General features: G+C 41.5%; 1 protein-coding gene across 5 annotated transcripts in view; it reads left to right on the top strand.

The window, feature by feature from the left end:
- The window catches only part of LOC101572750 (protein HIRA), a 93810-nt gene that overhangs the window by 39211 nt on the left and 31990 nt on the right, over positions 1 to 22609 (top strand). For all 5 annotated transcript variants that reach the window (XM_004627988.2, XM_023711391.1, XM_023711394.1 and 2 more), the window contains 7 exons: positions 272 to 432; positions 2365 to 2532; positions 4988 to 5101; positions 15137 to 15207; positions 16671 to 16776; positions 18875 to 19090; positions 20631 to 20716. In XM_004627988.2, coding sequence (XP_004628045.1) covers positions 272 to 432; positions 2365 to 2532; positions 4988 to 5101; positions 15137 to 15207; positions 16671 to 16776; positions 18875 to 19090; positions 20631 to 20716 — 922 coding nt within the window. The remainder of the gene's footprint in view (positions 1 to 271; positions 433 to 2364; positions 2533 to 4987; positions 5102 to 15136; positions 15208 to 16670; positions 16777 to 18874; positions 19091 to 20630; positions 20717 to 22609) is intronic.

Raw genomic sequence — 22609 nt, forward strand, 5'->3', positions numbered from 1 at the left:
TGTAGAACCCCTCAAATGTTAGCTGTGGCCACAGGGAAATCCACCTCTCCCTCTCTTCATAATGTACCTCTATCTTTGGGTGGCTTTGCCTTGATGGAGATCAAATTAAGAACTTTTTCTGCTTGTTCCCAGGGGTAGGAGATGGACAAGTTGCTCTGCTCAAGTCCCTTCTAGATTTCTATTCCATGGCCCATGGCCACTCATATTTTCTACATAGAATTATTATTTTTTTCTCCTAAATAATGTCTGTATAAATTTTCCTTTTCCACAGAAATTCTTGCAACACTTAGAGGCCACTCTGGTTTGGTAAAAGGGTTAACTTGGGACCCTGTTGGTAAATATATTGCCTCTCAAGCTGACGACCGTAGCCTGAAGGTATGGAGGACACTGGACTGGCAGTTAGAGACCAGCATCACTAAGCCTTTTGATGAGGTAACTGGAATAGCCTAGAGCTTGACTCCACTTACTGTCTGATCTCCATGCTGTGGTTCAGACCATCTGGGGGAAGGGAAGTGTGGGGGCTGAAATAGGCTAGACAGTGTTCTCTAGCATGTGCACTCTGGCCCTAAGGTAAAGTCTTTGCTTTTGGAGGTGTTAAGTATCCAACTTTGACATGAGAAACATTCATAGATTTTAAAGCTGAAAATAACTTTAGAACTGTTCCTATAGGATTTTGCCTTGCAGCTCATGAGGTAGACATGGAGACATCTGTTCATTATGGGAAATTCACCTTGACCTGCCTTGATGAGATCTTGTTGGGCTGCAGAGGAGGAGCATAGAGGACACTTTTAGAGTCTTGCCTGGCAATACTTGTTTCTTTGCTTGTTCTTTTTCATGGGTGGAGTTAACAGTATAGTTTATGGAACAGATAGAGATCAGAGTGATTTTGATAGTATTTTATTTTTTCCTTTATTTTAGTTGATTTGATATAGAATAAGCTATAGATCATTGTTATTCATTAGATATTCAAGTGATTACTGTCCGTAAAGCAGTATTGGGAAATAAAAGTGGATTGAGATGAATCTCTGTGGGAAAGACAGATATTTACATGCTCTTTAAGTACAATGGCTTTGTCCAGAATGGGCCATAACTACCAGAGAGAGGTAATTGTACCAGGAAGGTTTCTCATAGCAAGGGACATGGAAGTGAAGATACGCAGGAAGAATAAGTGTTTGCCCACTGGTCAGGGGTAGCTATAGGACGAAAGTAACAATTATGTACTCAGTTCTGCCCAAACCAATACAGATCATGAGCTGAGTCTTAATTAGTCCTACCCTCCTTGCCTGTAGCAGCTTAGTACAGGTGATATGACCCTCATATCTTCTGGAGTTCCTCAGGTCTCTGCCAGGCAATTGGGGTTCCAAGAGGTAGGCTCCTGAAACAGCTGCAGGAGAACATTGACTAGCAGTAGGAACTGGTAGTACTCTGCAGACTTTGTTGGGGGTCCGTCCTGTGGTCTGAGGCAGGTGATATTACTCTATGTTCCTTTGTTCTGTCCTCACCTCAAGATTTTAACTCCTTAGTATTCTAGGTACTGCCCTTACACACTCACTATGTAGCCCAGGTTGGCCTCAAATTCAAGGCTATCCCTTTTGCCTTGGTTCCCCAAGTAATAGTATTACAGGCATGCACCACCATGCCTGGCTTTTATATCATTTGTTGAGGTTGCTTTGTACTCACTCTATGCTGAGCTCAACAGGTGCTAAATACAAAAGCGTTTTTAGTTCATTCTCCTGTACCACATTTCGCCTGCACTGGGGAGGCTGAAAACAGGAAGATCACTACAAGTCTGAACTACATAGTAAGACCCTGTACCAAATACATGAATAAATTTTTTTAAAAATACAGAAGCGTTTTTGTGGTTTTTGTTTGTTTGTTGTCTTTTTGAGACAGGGTCTCCCTGTGCAGTTCAAGCTGCCCTTGAGCTCACTTTGTAGCCCAGGCTGGTCTTGAACTCACAACAATCCTTTTGCTTCAGCCTCTCCAGTGCTAGGATTACCAGTGTGCACCACCTCACCTGGCCTAAATACAGGTGTATTGGCCACATAGATTTGGCCTACACCAAATTGATGGTTCAAAAGATGGCCTTTATACCAGATGCCCTCAGGGAATATAGTTCTGTACTGTTGTTCTGTCTTTAGTCTATTGGGGAAGTCAGGGGTGCCACAGGTCCCATACTCATTTGACCAAAAGCCCTTTTTCATTATGCCATCTGCAGAGATTAGAGTGACAGCTATAACTGCAGCCAAGTGCATGCTCCATCATAGCATGTTTGTAAATCACAATTCACCTTTATCATGGAGGCCAGAGCTTTGGTCACATAGTTGGCCTTGAGCTCCTTTCAAATGCAAATATTTCTTTCAGTGTGGAGGGACAACCCATGTGCTGCGGCTCAGCTGGTCACCTGATGGGCATTACTTGGTATCTGCCCATGCCATGAACAACTCTGGCCCCACTGCTCAGATCATTGAACGGGAGGGCTGGAAAACCAACATGGACTTTGTGGGGCACCGGAAAGCTGTGACTGTTGTGGTGAGTATGCCTGGACTCTGAAAGTTCTGGAAGCTGTCAGTACTACCCAGAGTGGCCTGCTGCAGTGTCCTCTATATGTCCTTCGAGCCTGGGAGTGCCTTGCTCTCCAGGGATCCTCACTAATATTGGGTCACATACATGGGAGATTGCAGTGATTTTACTCATTTCATTATAAATACTTCATATTTAAATGGTGACCATCACCCGGATCTATCATTGTTAGGAACATTGCAGCTCCACATTAGCCTTTTACATGTTTAGATGTAGTCACAGTTGTTCCAGTACAGTGCTTACTTTTGACTCCAGTGAATACAGAGCAATTCTGGGTACCCCTGGAAGAGCCTGCTTATCTCTTATGTCTGGCAGTGATAGACAAAAACACCAATCTGCGCTGGGGGTCACTGGCATGCTTGTCTGCTCTTTGTTTGGAGCGTAAAAGCAGTACTGCTAATCTTTCAGACTTGAGGAAATATGCACCACTCCGGATGACATTAATTGAAGAGTATCCTGAGAATGACCAAGGCAAACTGCTAAGTAGTTGCTTGTGACAATCAGGATTTTCTTTCTCCTGGACAGCCAAATAAAAAATATAGTGTGTCCCCAACTTACAAACCTTCAAGCATAGGTGTACTCTTACGACTCACTTTGTCAGGTTACAAATAAGTCTGACTTCTGAATGTTCTCTCAGAACCGAATTCATTCATATGCCAGGGACTTACTATTAATAGATTGGCAGTTTCATGCAATCAAGGTAAAAGCTCATCAAGTCAAATTAAGCTCATCATTGCCTTAAAATTAATAAGTATCATATTATACCACAAGATGGAAATTTCATAGGAACTTCGGTTGATATCCATATTGAATTTGGTTTGAAACTAGGGTCTTTGGCTAAAATTTTCAAAAACCATTATTGCACAGTTAGCAAGCACTTGTATATTTTTCTTTCATGTAAGCCTCATGGTGACTTTAAGAGCAGCTGTTCCAGGGCCAGCCAGATAGCTCAGCAGACTAAAGTGACTTAGGCAAAGCACAGGGACTGGGGTTCAATCCCCAGCACCACAGGCTATGCTGGCCCCACCCCCAGGGTGCCCTGAGAGTGATTGAGACTGGATGTGGTGGCATGCACATGTAATCCCAGCGCTTGAGAGGGTAAAGACAGGAGAATCACTAGTCCAATCTGTGTAGAGAGAACCTGTAGACTATGTACTAAAAACATTTAAAAAATAAATAAAAAAATAAAGAGCAGCTGTTCTTCCAGGTGTGACACACACCTATAATCTCAGCATTTGGGAGGCTGAGACAAGAAGTTTGCTGTGAGTTTGAGGCCACCCTGAACTATAAGATCATGAGATTTTTTTTTTTTTTTTTTCCTTTTTTTTGGTGGAACCGGGGATTGAACTTAGGCTCTTGCGCTTGCCAGGCAAGCGCTTATTCCACTGAGCCATCTCCCCAGCCCTAAGTATATTTAGTTTTTTCTTTTTTCTTTTTTCCTTTTCTTTTCTTTTTTTTTTTTTTTTTTTCTTTCTGTATGATAAAATGACTCCTACCTCAAGGGGAACCATGAAGCTCCCCAAGGCCCCACAACCTATTGGTTGTTGTGGAGAATCAGATCTACTATTCACTCCTCAATGTTCCATGTTTTCTAGTCTGTGTGCCATTAGCCATTTCTGACCATACTCTACAGGGAAAACCCCTCCAGGAGCCACCTTTCATCTGCCCTTTGATATCCTAACTAGGGATTTTAAGAGTTCCCACCACCTCCCAGAGTTTCTCAATCTAGGAATTCAGTAGAGAACTCGGCATGTGTTCACAGCCTTTCCAAAAGCAACAGACAGGTTGCACAGGTGGCCACTTCCCTGGCTGAGCAGCCCTCAAGGATGTAGCCATTGTCCCTGAACTGGTGGGCCTGATTATGAGGGCCTCTCGGGCCGATCAAATTTCTGCTAAACAAGTATGGCTGTAAGAAATACAATAAGGGGAGAAGGAATCTCTCCTGCCAGTCCCTTTGGCCTCTCTTAGGAGATGAGAAATGCACAGATCCTGGTCTCTTAAGCTCCCTTGCAGGCTTTTTTTTTTTTTTTTACCAGGTTCTACCTAGGTCAGGTCTTTCTAGATCAGGAGGAATGAGAAGACCAGTTCCAATAACTCCCATCCTCTCTAACTGGCTGTTGTCTCCAGAAGTAGAGGTTTGGGTAGCACTAACTTCAAATTCTCATTCCACTGCTTACTCATGTAGTGACTTGGTATATGTTTAGACCTTCCTGAGGTTCCTTTGCATCAAAAAAATACCTCCTTAGGTAGTTACAAAAATGAAATCACATATGGCCAGTGCTGGGCTCAGGCTCTGTGAAGAACTACTGTTGGGCAAGTACTTTGCTATGTTTCTAATGCTTAGGCATTGGGGTATGTACTTGATGCTTGAATGTTTACTTTAGCATTTGTTACTTAAATTTAGAAATTCAACCCAAAAATCTTCAAAAAGAAGCAAAAGAATGGGAGTTCTGCAAAGCCCAGCTGCCCATACTGCTGCTGTGCTGTTGGCAGCAAGGACCGCTCGCTGTCTGTCTGGGTGAGCCACCATTCTGTGCTTCTGCTGTATGGCGGGAGGTGTGGGCTGGGAATGTGGCAGGCCCAGAGATTTTGAACAAAGAAGAAACCTGCTGCTTTTGATGGTGTTGAGTATATAGTTCTACCTTGCCTCAGGAGTCAGCCCCTCATTAGAAACCTGCATGGTCTCCTTTAGGTAGGTAGAAGAAAACATTGAAGACTGGGTCTGGCCCAGCTGAGAGAATCTACCCTGACCCCAGTTTGTGTCCATAAAGAGAGCATCCTCCATAGTCAAGTGTGTTAGGTGACATATTGTATGTACTTTCTATTAGAAAATTCTTTATATTGACGTGTAATATATATAGTGTATTCACCTAAAACACTGATGGTGAATCTTTTAGAGCTTTCGATGATAGCAAGCAGCCATCTGCAGCATGTAGCCACAGTTCTGTCACCACTAACCTAAAAGAGTCAGTTTAGTAAATAGTCATCTATGTTTACACCAGTGTCACCACTGCCCAAAATTTTTTTTGCCCTTGACCAGTCAAGACCCTTCCCCAGTTCCCCCAATGCACCCACTCTAACAGCCATTCTCAAATGGGTACATTTTTTCTGCTCCTGAAATGTACTCATACAGGATTTACTTTTGCGTATTTTGGATTTTTTGCTTGGTAGAATGGTTTGATATTTGTGTATATTGCTGTATTTAACAATTTACTCCTGTTGTTGCTTCTATAGTGTTCAACTATAGGAGCATATCACAGTTTGTTTATATGTTCTCCCATTAATGGATATGTGGGTTGTTTTAGTTGTGACATATTTTGACTAAAGTTGATAAAAAGCAACTTTTTCTGTGTGTATATGTATAAGTGTGTATATGTGTTTTGTGGTTCTGTGAATTGAACTCAGGGAACACTGAACTCCTTTATAAATTCTGAGGCAGGGTCTTAGGAGGTTGCCCAGGCTGGTACTAGGATAGCTAGTTTTAGGTATCAAGTCGCTACACCTGACCTGAATATTTTTATAGAAGTCTTTTTGTGGACATAAGTTCTCATTTTCTTTTTTGTCATTTCTTTTTGAGTATGTATTTAAAAATAGAATGACTAAGGCCACACATGCTGGCACATACCAATATCCCAGCACTCGGAAGGCTGAGGTAGGAGGACCTCTGAGTTTAAGGCTAGCCTAAACTACATAGTGAAACCCCATCTCAAAAAACAAAAAAGGAGCTGGGGAGATAGTGTAGCAGTCTAAGTGCCTGCCTGACAAGCACAAGGACCTGAGTTCGTTAGTACAGCCCTGAAGCTGGGTGTGGTGGCACATACCTATAATCCAGTCCTGGGGAGGCTGAGATAGTAGGATCACTGTGAGCCTGAGTTATGTAGTGAGACCCTGTATCCAATAAATAAACTTAAAAAGAAAAATGAATAAGTGAAAGAATAATTTATAAAAAGTGAGGGCCGAGAATGCAATTTAGAATGAGACCTGGGTTCAGTCTTCAGCAACAATGACAAAAAAGAGGGAAGAACAAGTATTGACAAGGATATGATTAACTAAAAATAATGCATCACTCAGGAGTACTTAAGTTGATATAGAACTTCAGAAAAGTTCTTGCCAGTTTCTGCTAAAGCTAAGCATATGACCCAACAGTTTCATTCCTCAGCATGTAACCAAGACAATAAGGATTTATGTCCAAAAAAGACATGCAGGAAGGTTCAAGATTTCAGGATTGACAGCTTTTTATACACTTAGCTTGCACCTCTATTTAATTGTCCATTTAACCCTTTAGATGACACTGTGATGGGCAAGACTGTGGCTCTTATACTCTTTATGAAATAGCATTCCCTGAAATGGTAGTATTGTGTTTAAAACTCTTGTGCACCTTCTTTTCCTAACAAAGTACCCTTCATTGAGCAGGTTCTCAGCAAATATTCAGTGATAGGTTAAGGGGTAAGAAAGGATAAGAATTGTGTTGTTTCTAAGTTAAGGTTCTAAAGAATTGTTTCCTGTCACCAAGATTGATGTTCTGTGATCTTCAGCATCCCCATATGCAGTGGATGATGTCATCTTGTACCTGAATGCTGAGAGCCCTCTCTCTTCTTACTTGTTTAACATCTGATAAAATAAAGTGCATACAGTTTTTTAAAGAAAATTTAACCAATGTCATATTATACTTAAAATGGCAAAAGCGTACAGAACAAGGAAAGAATACTGAAAGCTATAAGGGAGAAACTCCAACTCATTTATAGAGGCAAACCCCTCAGAATAACTTCAGATTTCTGTGAAGAAACCTCAGAAGTTAAAGGGGCATGATAAGATGTATTGCAAGCCCTGAAAGAAAATAAATGCTGATTATCTTATTAAACAAAGCTATACTTAAAAATTGAAAGAGAAACAAAGACCTTCCACAATAGGCATAAACAAATGAATTCTTGACTACTAAGCCAACATTACAGAAGATACTTAAAGGAAACTCAGAAGAATTCCTAGAATAGGAAATTAGAATAGGTAAACTAGTGAGTAGTCAAACATTAGAAAATAAAAAAATTGGGCCAGCCAGATAGCTCAGTGGACTAAAGTGCCTGCTTAGGCAGACACAGGAACCAGGTTTGATCCCCGCCCCCGCATGCCCTGAGACACCAACTGAGACTAGGCTTGGTAGCACGCACCTATAATCGCAGCACTTTGGAAGCTAAAAGCAGGAGGATCACTACAAGTCTGATCTGTGTAGTGAGACCCTGTACTAAATGCATTTAAGAAAAGAAAATTAACAAAATTGTAGGAATTAGTACATACTGTTCTATAATAACTATTGGTCTTAATTCTCCAATTAAAAGACACAGACTGGTAAATTGGGTTAAAAAACGATCCAACTTATTGCTGCTTGCAAGAAACACACCTCACTAGTGAAGACATACACAAACTTAAAGTGGTGCTAACCAATATTCATGCACACAACCCCAAAGCAAGCAGAAAGGATTTCTTCTCAAATAAGTAATAAGGCATGATGTCTACTCTCACCATTGTTAATATATTTTTTAAAAATTTTTTCTAGATCAGTTAGGCAATAGAATTTAAAAGGGTTAGAAGGGCTAGTGAGGTAGCTCAGTGGTCTAAAGCACCTGCTTAGGCAAGTACGCAGGGACTGCAGTTCAATTCCTGGCACCACATGCCGCGCCAACCCTACTCCCCAAAGTGGGTTGAGCCAGCCACAAAAAATAAATAAATAAAAAGGGTTAGAAATAAGAAAGAAAGAAGTCAAATTATCCATACTTATAGTTAATATGATCCTATACCAGTGATGGCAAACCTTTTGGAGCTTTTAGTGGTAACAGCCAACAATAACATGTATACCATAGGTTAGCACCACTGTCCTATGCTTATAAGACTCTACCAAAAGAGTTTTAGAGTTGATAAATTAATTCAGCAATGTAGGAGGGTATAAAATAACATTTAAAAAGAAATACCTTTCTGGCAAGTACAAGGTCCTGAGTTTGATTCCCCATACCCAATTTTTTTTTTTTTTTTTAATTTGGGGAAGGGTCTATAGGGTGTTCAGGGTCTCACTACTAGATCAGACTCATAGTGATTCACCTGGTTACACCCTCCCAAGAGCTGGGATTACAGGTGCACACCACCATGCCCAGTCTCAATTACTGTTTCAGTGCACCCCAGGGGTGGGGCCAACATGACAAGCCCGGGGATACAGCCCCCACCCCCTGCGGCTGCCTAGGCAGGTGCTTTAATCCACTGAGCTATTTGGCTGCCCCTAAAAAAATTTTTTTAAAGCAATAGATTTACACCAATAATGGACTAGCTCAGAAAGAAATTAAGGAACTATTTCACTTATAATAGCTTCAAATAAAATAAAACAACTACAGATCAATCTCAATAAATGCTTCCGGATGGTTAACAACCTAAGTTTGCAGACCAAAATTAGATGAAAAGGAGGGCTGCAAGGAAAGCCAACATTTTGGTCCTAGCCTTACAAGGTCAGTTAAGACTCAGGACATATGAGAACTTATACTGTAACGTCATGTAACTCGTCAGTGTCCCAAATTTTCTGATCAAGGAGATTATAGGATCAAAGAGGAAAGTGATCGATGATGTAGAGTGTGCCTAAGGAGTCACATGGAGAGAAAACATTCTCTCAGGCTTTCACAGAGAGCACATTGGCCAAGCAATGGCCATGACTCATCCACATGGCTGACACTGACAAAGGTTCTACAATCTGAGGTACAGGATCTCAGGATGCATCCTGAGGGGATTTCACTGACATTATTAGACCCAAAAGCTACAACTCTTGTTGCATAGGTCCTGCTTTACCTTGGTCTTAACCATCTAGCAGAAAAGTATAAAAATGAAGTATAAGAAGTAAAGCCATGCTGTTATGTTGAGCTGTAGGGGACTCCTCTGGTCAACAATTTCTGACATTGCCAGTCAAGCGGAAAACCCAATACTATTATGGACTGCTGAACTCTTTTAGATTGTTTTGCTGAGTTAACACACCTATAATATTCAAATAATGGAACTTAACAAAAAAAGGTATACAGATGAATATCCATTTTGTATCTGTGTATTCAAAGTGGTTAGGATAGATATATAGTTACATTCTCTTAATGAATAGAGTGATTTGTTCTAATGGTGTTTGTAGATAGGATATCATGTCCATGTCTTGTACAGCAGTTAACCAGTGGGAGGAATGTATGCAATGTGTTAATTATTGAAACTGTCCTACCAATTTGATTTGAAACTGTCTCCTTGCTATTTGTTTATCAATAAAAATATGGGGGAAAAAAGAAACAAACAAAAAAATCTCAATAAATGGAAGATTTCTACAATGAAAGGAAAACAACACTAAAGAAAAAATTTAAAGACACTGGAAGATGGAATGACTTCTTATATTCATGGATCAACAAAATTAGCATTATCAATATGGCCATAGTACCAAAAGTGACCTACAGACTCACTGCATTCCCCTCCAAAATACCCATGACGTTCTTCAAAGAACCTGAGAAAACAATTTTAAAATTTGCACAGAGACATAGAATAAACAAAATAGTCCCAAGCCAAAAGAGCAAAGCTAGAATTAGATACTTTGGTTCATGACTACAATTCTGATTCTGGAAAAAATGACCACATTCATGGTTTTTTCGTTTTGTTTTGTTTTGTTTTGTTTTGTTTTGTTTTGTTTTGTGGAACCGGGGGTTGAACTCAGGCCCTTGTGCTTGCCAGGAAAAGTGCTTATTCTACTGAGCCATCTTCCCAGCCCCCCCTACATTCGTGTTTGTGCAGGAAAAATGGCTATGGTCCTGTTTGTCATCCAATTTGCAAACTAAAGCAAAATTTTACCAAATGTTTCTGTTTGCAAAACAAATTGTTCCCAAACAAAAATCATTCATGAACTGAGGTACTACTGTATACTGCAAAGCCATAGTAACACAAATAGTGTGAAAAAGTAGATACATAGGCCAATAAAACAGAATATAGGACATTAACAAATCCATGTAACTACAGCCATCTAATTTTGGACAAAAGAGTCAGAATAAACATTGGAGATAACCTCTTTAACAAATAGTGCTTGGGCCCGGGAATATAGCTCAACAATGTAACCATTTGCCTGGAAAGTGCAAGGTCCTAAATTCAATCCCCACTTTAAAAAACAAAAAAAAAAAAAAAAAGGTGTGTCTCAGTTACTTTTAACTCATTGTTGGGACAAAATGCTGGATTCCCAAAATTAAGAAAAGAAAGGTTTATTTAGCTCAGAGTTTGTGGAGGTTTCAGTCCATACTCTACTAGCTCCAAGACAGACTGGCACATGGCAGCGGGCAGCAGTTCATGGTGGTGGAAAACAACAAAGAGCAAAGGGAAAAGCAGCAGCTGTGGCATCTAGCAAACCTCTCTTCCTTCCACACTGACTGGGAACCCCGAAGCTCCTTGGAGGAAGTGGCACCCTTCCTTCCATGCTGATTACAGACTAGAGCTCCTCCAGGGAAGTGGCACCAACCATCCTTCCTCCAGTCCATGTATATCTTTTTAAGTGCTGCGTTACTCTACAGTGGCCCCTCCATGCCCTAAGGAGGGGACTCACACACCCTATGGTGTGGAATTGCGAACCCAATGTAGTTAAGCTTTTTGACTCTCAAGCTGACACAGTGTATCAACCACCACAGTGAGGAAAATTGTACATATACTTGTAGAAGATTGAAACTAAATCCCTGTCTGTCACCATGGGTAAAACCCAACTCAGACATTCTTATAACCCCAATACTGGGGAGGCTGAGGCAGGAGGATCACTACAAGTTGTAGGCCAGCCTGAATTGCAGTGACATTCTCTTTAAAACAACAACAACAACAAAAAAAACAAGGTATAAGACCTGAAACCTTAACATTGTGTTTTATTTTTACCCCTTACACTGTTAAAAGAAAACGTAGGAAAAATGCTTGAAGCTATGGATACATGCAAAACTTAGCACAGGAAATAATAGCAAGAATCAGCAAATGGGACTACATCAAGTTAAAAAGTTCCTACACAGCAAGGGAAGCAACAGAGTGAAAGGACAGCCTACAGAATAGGAGAAAATCTTTCCTAGCTGCTCTTCCAACAGAAGATTACAAATTCAGAAAACTTAAAACCAAAAAAATCAATCCAATCAATAGATTTGCAAGTGAATTAAACACTCCTCAAAAGTAATAGGTACAAATGGTAAAGAAATTTGTGAAAAAAAATGTTCAGTATCTGTTTAACCACCGGGGAAATGCAAATCAAAACAGAATAGCTATCAAGAAGAAAGAAAACAATAAATGCTGGCAAGGATGTTGTGGGGGCTGCTTCTGCACTGCTGGTAGAAATGTAAATTAACACCAGTGAAAACCAGTTGGAAGTTCCCCCCAAAACTAAAAATAGGAATAATTTGATGCTGCTGTATCACTCCTTGGTCTATTCCCAAGGCAATGATAAGTCACCCTGCTATAGCAATGCCTGTATTGCTGGTGTTTATTGCACCACAATTCACCATAGCAAAAACATAGAACCACCCTAAATGCCCATCAACAGATGAACAAATAATAAGAAATGTGGTATATATACATAATGGAATATTATTTAGCCATGAGGAAGAATGACATCATTTACAAGAAAATCGATGAATCTGGAGACCATCAGGTAAAGCAAAATGAGTATCAGAAAGACAAACGACTCATTGTTTTTGTTTTGTTTTATTTTTGGTTTTTTTGAAACAAGTTCTCACCATGTTGTTCAGGCTGGCCTGAGCTCACTTTGTAGCCCAGGCTGGTCTCAAACTCACCGATTCTCCTGCCTCAGCCTCTTGAATACTATAATTACAGGCACACGCCACCACATCTGGCTCACATTTTAATATGTGGAATCTAAAAATGATGAAAAGAAAGTAGAAGGGAGGGCTGGCGAGATGGCTCAGTGGTCTAGAGCACCTACTTAGAACAGGCTTAGCAAAGCACAGGGACCACGGTCGCGGTTCTAATCCCCAGCACCACATGCCAGCCAGCCCCGCCCCCTGGTGGGCTGAGCTGGCCCCCCACACACACACACACACACACACACACACACAAATAAATAAAAATTAAAAACAAAAAAAGTAGAAGGGAGACTATTAGACAGATGAAGGGAATAAGAAGGAGGTGAAGGGGGCATTTAACACCCACTTCAGGACTATAGTGGCAGTTCAAGGCATGCTCTTCAGGGAACCTCTCATGCAGCTGCCCATCGTTGGTGCTGTTCATATTTCTTTCTTTTTTTTTTTTTTTTTTTGTGGCGGAACCAGGGATTGAACTCAGGCCCTTGCACACTTATTCCACTGAGCCATCTCCCTGGCCCCTGTTCATATTTCTTAAAATGCTGAGGTCTAGTGGTCATATGGGTCTCAGATATCTTTAGGTACATTTATGGGAGGAGGGGCAAGGCTGCCTTTTTTTTGAAATGGAATTAGGATCAGGACAAGATTATTTTTCAAGATAGGATATCACTATGCAGTTCATGCTGGCCTGAACTCATACAGTGATTCTCTTGCCTCAGTGCTAGAATTTCAGGTATGCACCACTATACCTAGGTTAGGGAACAAGATTCTTGTGAATTACAGGTAGCTCCAATTATAGTCCTTCCTCAGAACTAGGGTGGCCACACCTCTTCGTTTCTTGCATACCAGACTCCAGCTGTGAGTGAGAGGCTCACTGATACAACCTCTCCAAAGTTGCAACACCCCAGTAGAAGCCCATGGTCCTATGAAAAAGTGTGTTCCCACCTAGCCCAGTATTCTATGGCTCAGAGCATATCAGCAGGGAGGCCAGACACTTGTGTGAAAGATGGAACTTGTAGTTCTGGTAACATGAATCAGGCTTCCTTTTGAAGTCATTGGAGTAACTAGCTAATGAATATGCACGTGCTGAATATTATACATCAAACCATGTGCTTTCTTTAGTTTTTTTCCATAATTTTATTGAGGGGCTGGGGATTTGACTCAGTGGTAGAATGCTTGCCTAGCAAGCTGGAAGCCCTGGGTTTGGTCCTCGGCACCAAAAACAAAAAATAAACCTTCCCTAAAAAACAATTCAACCAAAAAAATACAGTAAAATCAAAAAAGACCAAAAATAAACAAGGCAACTGCACATAATTTTATTGAGAAACAAATAGCATTGAGATCGTTTCAAACCAAATTGGTAGGACAGTTTCAATAATTAACACATTGCATGCTGTCTTCCTAGTGGTTAATTGCTGTATAAGATGCAGACATGATATCCTATTTACAAACACTATTAGAACAAATCCCTCGATTCATTAAGAGAATGTAACTATATATCTGTCCTAACCATTTTGAATACACAGATATGAAATGGACATTCACCTGTATCCCCCTTTTTTGTTAAGTTCTGTTATTTGAATATTATAGGTTGTTAACTCAGCAAAATAATCTAAAAGAGTTCAGTAGTCCATAATAGTATTGGGTCTTCCGCTTGACTGGCAATGTCAGAAATTGTTACCTGAGTCCCCCACAGCTCAACATAACAGCATGGCTTTACTTCTTATACTTTGTTTTTATACTTTTCTGCTGGATGGTTAAGACATGTGCCTTCTTTTGAATAAAATATTTGTAAAGATAGGTCCAAAGGAAATCGTTCATAAAAGTTTTAATAGTAGTTAATTTTGATTAAAGGGGATTTTTCTAGTCTTGTTCCTCTGCCAATTTTATGTGCATTATAGGGTAAGCCTGTGTGACTTGTATAATAAGTTATGCCATGTATAAGTGTTATGGTTTGTATCTAGTTGTCCCCCCAAAGCCTCATGCAGTTGTAGGGCGAACTTCTAGAGTTTGTGATTAACTCATGATCCACTGGGATTATGGGTATGAGTGTTGCTGGGATTATTATGGGTGTGAGTGCTACACCCAGCCTGGGGCGGATAGCCTGAATGCAACATAAGGGAGACAGACTTGCTCTCTATAGTCATTGTTGCTGCTACTCCTCCTATTAGCTCTTGTTCTTTATTGCCACCATGAATGGTTGCTCTCTGCCATGTGCCACTCGGCCTTGGAGCCAGCTGAGTATGGACTGAAACCTCCAGTAACTGTGAGCTAGATAAACCTTTCCTTCCTTAATTCTGGGTGTTGGGTATTTGTCCCAGCAACAACAGAAGAGGAAGTGAGACAATTAGGTAATATGTATCTAAATATGGCTGCAGGGAAGATGAGCTGGATTTTCTCTGAGGCTGCCTCATCGGTTGCTTAACAGATTTCTCTGTGTTCCTACCTGTGTGGATTGTGGTCATTCAGATTCCCTTCTCTCTTCTGTGTTGCTGTCTATTTAAAGCCCTCTTCACTAGATCACAGCAAGCCTTGAGGGAGCAGCCACCCTAATGTGCATATTTCTGGTAGGTTTGGTCTTCATTGTGGAATTTCAACAGCTGCTGTCTAGATTGTGTTGAATAGGCCATATTTATCAATAAGACTTCCACGCAGTAATGTTAACTAGAGTTGTCCGTAATTCTAGTAATTTATTGTTTTGTTTTGTTTTTTTTCTTTCTTAGCTCACATGTCTGAAACGGCCTCTGGTTGTCATCCATGAGCTGTTTGACAAATCCATCATGGATATATCTTGGTAAGGTCATTTCTCATGGTTTTGTCTTAGTCACTTTCTCGTTGCTAAGGCATGATACCTGATACCCACAAGTTAAACAGGAGAGAGCCGGGTATGGCAGCACACACCTGTGATCTCAGCACTCAGGAGGCTGAGGCAGAAGGATCCTTGTGAGTTTGATACCAGCCTGGGCTGCAAAGTGAACACAAGGCCAGCCTGAACTGCATAGTGAGACCCTGTCTCAAAGACAAAAATAAAAATGAAGAGAGGTTTATTTTGGCTGATATTTTAGAAGTTTTAGTCCATGTGGGTTAGCAGGTTGAAACTCATAACACAGGGGAAGGGCCTGCCACAAAGGAAGGCTGCTCATATTCTGGAGATATGCCTTTCCAGGTCATGCCTACAGTGACCTATGTATTCTGGCCAGTCCCTACCTCCTAAGAATAAGACAGCTATTGTATCCTTATAATCCCTTCACCTTTCAAACACATGAGTCCTTTGGGGCTATTTTAGATCTAAACTATAAGAGGTACATAGGCTACAATAGGACATCAAGTGTGAGTATGGTTAAGACATGGTATCCAGGGCTGGCCAGATAAAGCAGGCGATAGGACCAAGGTTCAATACCCAGTGTGCCATGCCAGCCCTGCCCCCAGGACAAGCTGAGATGGTGAATGAGACTAAGGGTGGTGGCGTGCACCTGTAATCCCAGCACTTAGGAGGTTGAAAACAGGAGGATCACTATGAGTCCAACCTGTGTAGTGAGACCCTGTAGACCCTGTATCAAACACATTAAAAAAAAAAAAAAAAAATGGCATGGTATCCAGTATACCCTGCCCAGGGAATGCAGACCTGGACATGCTATTTGCATATGATCTAGAAACCAGCAGTTCTGTACCTCCTATTATGAAAATGTCCTGCTCTCGCTAGGATTTGCCAAAAGACAATGCCTTCTCAAACCATGTAGCTTTATAGATACACATCCTCAAGTTTTGTTTTATGTCTTTAGTACAGGGTCTGCAGGGTCTCATTATACATATCGGACTTGTAGTGATCCTCCTGTTTTCAGCCTCCCAAGTGCCAAGGTTACAAGTGTGCACCATCACACCCAGTCTCAACTGCCATCTCAATGCATGCCACACCTTGGGGGTGGGGCTGGCACAGAATGCGGGGATCAAACCCCGGTCCCTGCCTCTGCCTAAGCAGGCACTTCAGTCTGCTGGGGTATCTGATTGGCCCCATCTTCAAGATTTTAAGAGACATAAAAATAAGAATTCTCACAAAACTTTATGGTAAGAGATACTAGAACTAAAGGGCACAGGGGCACTCTGAGATGTCGCTTTTTCCCCCATCCTCAGGCCACAGAAGGAAACTAAGGGTTTCTACCTGGAGCACTGTCCAACCGTCCTCATAGGCCCACCAGTGTGGCACAGTATCCACTTCAGGAACTTGGCTTCCACACTTTTGATAGTTGTTTCTTTCAGGACTCTGAATGGGCTGGGCATCCTGGTATGTTCTATGGATGGTTCTGTGGCATTCCTCGACTTCTCCCAGGATGAGCTTGGAGATCCCTTAAGTGAGGAAGAGAAGGTAGGCCGTGGTCCACATGCTGCTATGTGCTCTCTGCCCACAAAAATCACCAGATAGGTCTGAGAGATCTGGTTTACTAGACCCTCTTCTTGGTGTGAACATGTGTCTATACATTGTTTCTTTATGGTTTTTCTGTTTTGTTTTGTTTTTTTAAATATCTGATCCGATATATGGCCCAGGGTGGCTTGAACAAACTCATTATTTTTCAGTCTCAGCCTCCAAAGCACTGGAATTACAAACATGTGCCACCACAGCCAGCTTATTTCTTTAAGTATTACATGGAATTTGCCTTTTACAGATTGTAATCTTTTGCAAAGAGATTAATCTGTATTAATGTCAGAAACAAGTCCTGGAATTAAGAATGAAATTGGTTTTTGCCTCTTCTTAAGCTGATAAGTAACCCAGAGGGACATTTTTTTCTCCTAGAATACCCCCACTGGAGGTCCCTGCTAATGGTACTTTTGGGGTTGGGGAGATAGCTCAGTAGGATAAGCACTTGCCTGGCAAGCGGAAGGGTCTGAGTTCAATCCCCAGTTCCACCAAAAAATAAAAAAAGACTTTGCTCTAATGGTACTTTTCCATTCCACTGTCTTTTATTGACAGTTGCGATTACAACGGTTATACTGTCATTTCTTGGTGTTTACTGTATACCCATTTCATTAAAATTACTGGGCCTGGGGACTTTAACCTGCCTTTCATTATCATCAGTTATCATGGCATTGTATGGATTCCCTTGGAGGGTTACCATAGGAGTCTCCTTTAACTTACCATTTCCTAGTTCACTGTGAGGTACACTAGGGAAACCATGGCCAATCTCTGAATTATGGCTTGAGATTCCAGGTAACAAACAGACTTGGGAAGTAGAGAGCAGAAACCAAGACAGCAGAGGAAGATGCCTGGCTATACTTAGACGTGCAGCCACAAGTCCCAGCTCCTCTTTCCTGGAAGCCCAGTATCCTGTGATGTGAGACAGATACCCATTAACCATAGTCCCACCAGACATGGTAACTCATGCCTGGAACCCCAACACTCTGGGGGATTAAAGTAGAAATATCCCTGCAAGTTTGAGGCCAGTTTGGCCTACATTTCAAGGCCAACCTGAATCACATAATGAAACCCTATCTCAAAATACAAAACCATAGTCTATATCCTGGTCAGACATGGTGCTTGTCCTTTGTATATCGTTGGGTTTATCATTTTTCCTATTGTGCTTTTGTGGACACCAATCACTGTGGCATGCTAGGGACACTGTCCCTGCTCTTGTGGGTTTGTTGTCTAGCTTGTTATGGCAGAGAATTAGTAGGGCCTAGGAGATGGAGGAGATGTTTATCAGAAGGATCAGAGTATGTCAGGAAGAATCACAAGGAGGCCAGGGCAATAGCTCAGTAGAATAAGCACCCGTCTGGCAAGCGCAAGGGCCTGAGTTCAATCCCTGGTTTCACAAAAAAAAAAGAATCACAAGGAAACACAGAAGGCTCCCTTCTGGAGTGCAGTGCCAAGCCTCCCTTGGTTTTAGAGACACTGTTAAGACTTATGGGGACCTCCCACAGTAGTGGTTGATGTCTGAGGACAAAAGCAGCAACAGCAGACTCTTGCTTCCAGGATCTGGTTTCCTTACTGTTTAAGGTCCGTAGAATGAGTTAAGAGCTTAAATTAGCTATTTAGATGTCTGCACTTCATTTGTAACCATATTGATTGCCACTTTTTATCTGCATCAGACAGTATGACAAGATTCTTTTATCACTCTTGCTTTCTTCCCTGGCTATAGATGCATGGGAGACTATAAACATCTAGTGAGAGGCTGGGTATGGTAGCACACACCTGTAATCCCAACACTTAGGAGGCTGAGGCAAGAGGATCACCTCAAGTTCTAGGCCAGCCTAAATTGTTTACTGAAACCCTATGTCAAAAAGACAAAAAAAATCTAGTGAGGTTGTAAGACTTTGACAGAAATGCCTAGTCAGGGACAGACTAAATTAGGTGAGAAACAACCGGAGCTGGCCTCCCATAACCTACTGTTCAGAGCCCTCAGTGCAATCGTGGGTGGGCCACAGCGCTGCTCACATCCATTTGCCAAACCTCTCCTGTCTTCCCACAGAGCCGCATTCACCAGTCCACGTATGGTAAGAGCCTGGCCATTATGACTGAGGCTCAGCTCTCCACTGCTGTTATCGAGAACCCAGAGATGCTCAAGTATCAACGGAGGCAACAACAGCAGCAGCTGGACCAAAAGGGTGCCACAGCCAGAGAGACAGCCTCAGCTTCCTCAGTAACAGGAGTTGTTAATGGAGAAAGTTTGGAAGACATCAGGAAGGTAAGACTTTGGTTCAGTAGCACTGAGGACATGGGTACAGGGCATACTTAGCACAGGCAGCCAGGACAGTACACAAAGGTGGGGCCACAGTCAGGAGTGGTAGTGAAGCTGGTACATGCTGAGCTCATGCACAGGCCACAGTTAGTCAGCTTCAGGCCAATTGGTTCTATTGCCTGCAAGTGCACAAGGCACTAATGGGGTCTAAAGCACCTTTTTTAAAGATCTCCTTGTCCCAAGGACCCCTAAAGAAAGTCATCTCTTATATGAGCTACCAGACCCTCACTGGCTCATCTTTCAAGAAAGTTCTAGACTTTCAGAACAGTGAGTTTTAGGCTCTGCCCTTAGGAAACTTGTGTGGTTGCCCTTTCTCAATCTGAAAGCCCATTTTTACGTGTGAGGGCAAGGGATTATTAATGGGGACAAGAACATGATAGGAAATGTCAAACTTACCTGGAGAATTTACCCCATTTCCTGTGCTTTTATGTCAGTTGACAACACTTCCCTGGGTTATTCAGACAGAATTTGTGACTAGGAACCCTTAGATATGAGTCTTTTTTGCAAAGAAGTGTACTCCTGATAAAAGTCAGCTTGAAAAGCACCAGTTTAGAGAAAAGAATATGGCCACAGATGTAGATCTGACCCTTTATTTCTTCACTGAATCCCATGGCAGTGAGGCAGGAATCTAGCTGTGTTTGTGGTATTGATAGTAAAAGTGAAAGATGTTTGGAGCTGGTTCAGCTATTAGCTTTCTGTCACTGCTTCTCTAATGTGCAGGAAGTTCAGCACATACTTTGATAAAAATGCTATGCTTTGATTAGCTGGCTTTATTTCATTGTACCAAAAGGCTGTAGAGAAGTAAATTAAAATGCATTTTCTTAGGATCCCCCTTCCCCCATCTCCCATCTCCCCATCCAACCCTCCCTTTCCCTCTCTCTTTTTTTTTTTTCTCATTTAGAAGTCTTATTTTGTTTATTTCATGATAGTAAAGTATAGCTTGTTTCTTTTGTAGTTGTTGTGCTTTGAGACAAGGTCTCACCATGTAGTTCAGGCTGGCCTTGAACTCACTATGTAGCCCAGCCCCACTATGAACCCACAATGATATAGCCTCAGCCTCCCTAGTGCTGAGGTAATAGGTGTGAGCCACCACACCTGGCTTATAGTAAATATAATTGACTATATTATAATTGACATAAGTTATTCACATTTAGTATGTATAGTTTAAGAATAAGCCAGACATGGGATACATACTTTTACTAAAGCACTCATATGAAGACTCTCAAGTAGTGAGACTCACAGAATAGAGTAGAATGGTGAGTACCATGAGCTGTGGGAAGAGAGGGTGGGAGGCATTGCCAAAGCGTAGCCTCAGTCTGTCAGTGCCTGCAGTCAACAATACTCTATTGCATATTCTTTTTGCTAGGAGACTAGGTGTTACACTAAACATTGCTATCACAGAAAGAAAAGAATAAGAAGTAACTTTCTGAGTTTTTGACAGTTGGCAGAAACTTTTCCATTCGTTTATGTGATTCTATTTTGCCAGAATCTTTTGAAGAAACAAGTTGAGACTCGGACAGCAGATGGTCGGAGAAGAATCACACCTCTCTGCATAGCACAGCTGGACACTGGGTACTCATTCATTCACCAAGCTTTCTATGACCCTGTCTGGGGAGGTCTTCTTCTCTCCTTTCAGCAGTTAGCACGTTTATAGTTTAGACCTTCACAGATTCTTGGGCCAATAAGACTAACCAGATATAGAAGAGAGTTGTTCCTCCCAGAACTTTGTGTACACTTGATTCATGTAAAAAGGGTTGAGATGGCCTGCAGGCCAGAAGGCCTTCTCAGAGCTGGGATATCTACCATACTTCGTGGCTAGCAGGCCACTGGAGGATACATGGATACAGAAGTCAGACTGATTTTTTTTTTTTCCTTTCTTGTTTCATTTTATGACATATTTCTAATTATATTAAAAGCCCAAAGAAAAGCATAAACATCCAAAATCCTGTCTTTCATATATAATCCTTGCTAACATTTTGATACCTGTATTTCCAATCTTTTTCCCCTCTTGTTACTGTATCTTCACCTTGTCTTCTGTAATAAATAGTCCTTGAAGCCTTCACTTGCTGATTTCTCAGGTTCCTATCCTATGAAACACCATGATTGACTGAACTGTTTCCTCAACTACAGACTTGTAGTTTGTGTCTAATTTTTTGTGATTCTAAATGAACTTGTGAGTACACCGGTGACTGTTTCCTCAGAGTAATTCCTAGAAGTAGAACTGCTAGGCCTAAGGTAGGGCTCTGAGTCACATTTCCCTGTGGGGGCAGAGAGGATGGACATGGATTCCACCATTTGCCATTGTCTTAAGGTCTATAGTCAGACTTGCTTTTGGATTATTTGTTCTGAAGAAATCATATTTGTTGATTCAAAGGATGGTAAAAGCCTGGTGAAGAAAACAGGACACTGTCAAGGTGTAGCAATCCTCCTAGAACATTAGGAACTCTTTTATGCAGATCACAGCACTACAGTCCTCTGTACTCCACAAGTTGCCATCTACGAGCTACTCCATCCAGATCTTCCTTGAAAGCTAAATCAGTTGATATACTGATCCAGCTTTGTGGATTAGCAGTGTGGGCACTGAGGCCCTGCAAAGCAGAAGACTAGCTAGAGCCAGATCTACTTTTTTCCTCCCAAATTAATAATTTTCCTTGTTTAGTGAAGGTTAAGCCTTCACTAAACAAAATAATAGGAATTCAACAATGGTTGTTATATTCCAAATCAGTTGTTTAGATTTCTAGTTGTAAGCATGCAAAATTGGTCCAAAAAAAAGATATAAGAGGGCCAGTGAGATAGCTCAGCAGACTAAGCACCTGCCTAGGTGAGCATAGGAAGTGGGGTTTGATCCCAGGCACCACCTGCCCTGCCAGCTCTGCCCCCACCCCCCAACACACTGAGCCATAGAGACCAGTATGGTGGTACACACCTGTAATCCCAGATCTAAGGAGGCTGAAAACAGGAGGATCACTACCAATCTGAGCTGTGTAGTGAGACCCTGTACCAAATACATCAAAAAAAAGTTATGAGAAATTTAAAAGGAGACAAAAAAAATTTAAGCGTTAACTGCTCCTTTCAGTAGATCAGCAGAAATCAGCAATATAATTATCCACTGCCCAGCTTTTATTAGGATGAAGTAAAAACAAGTGTGTGAAGGGGATGGGGAGATAGCTCAGCAGCATAAGCACCTGCTTGGCAAGCGAAACGTCCCAAGTTCAATCTCCAATACTGCAAGAAAGATAGAAAGCAAGCAAGCAACCAACCAACCAACCAAATATGTGGATGCAGTTTGACCTTTGGTGATGAGGGTTATAGTTGTGACAATGATGACACTTGTTCTGTGGATCCTTCTAGGTCTTAATATTGAGGAGACAGGGGCGATAGAGATGTTTTTGCCACTGGATATGATTTTCTGGCCCAAAATTTGATTCCTTGTGTTTTAAAGGGTTTTCACCTTCCTGATTCCCT

Source organism: Octodon degus, unplaced genomic scaffold (genome assembly GCF_000260255.1).
Source record: "Octodon degus isolate 3935 unplaced genomic scaffold, OctDeg1.0 scaffold00021, whole genome shotgun sequence".
Lineage (NCBI taxonomy): Eukaryota > Metazoa > Chordata > Mammalia > Rodentia > Octodontidae > Octodon > Octodon degus.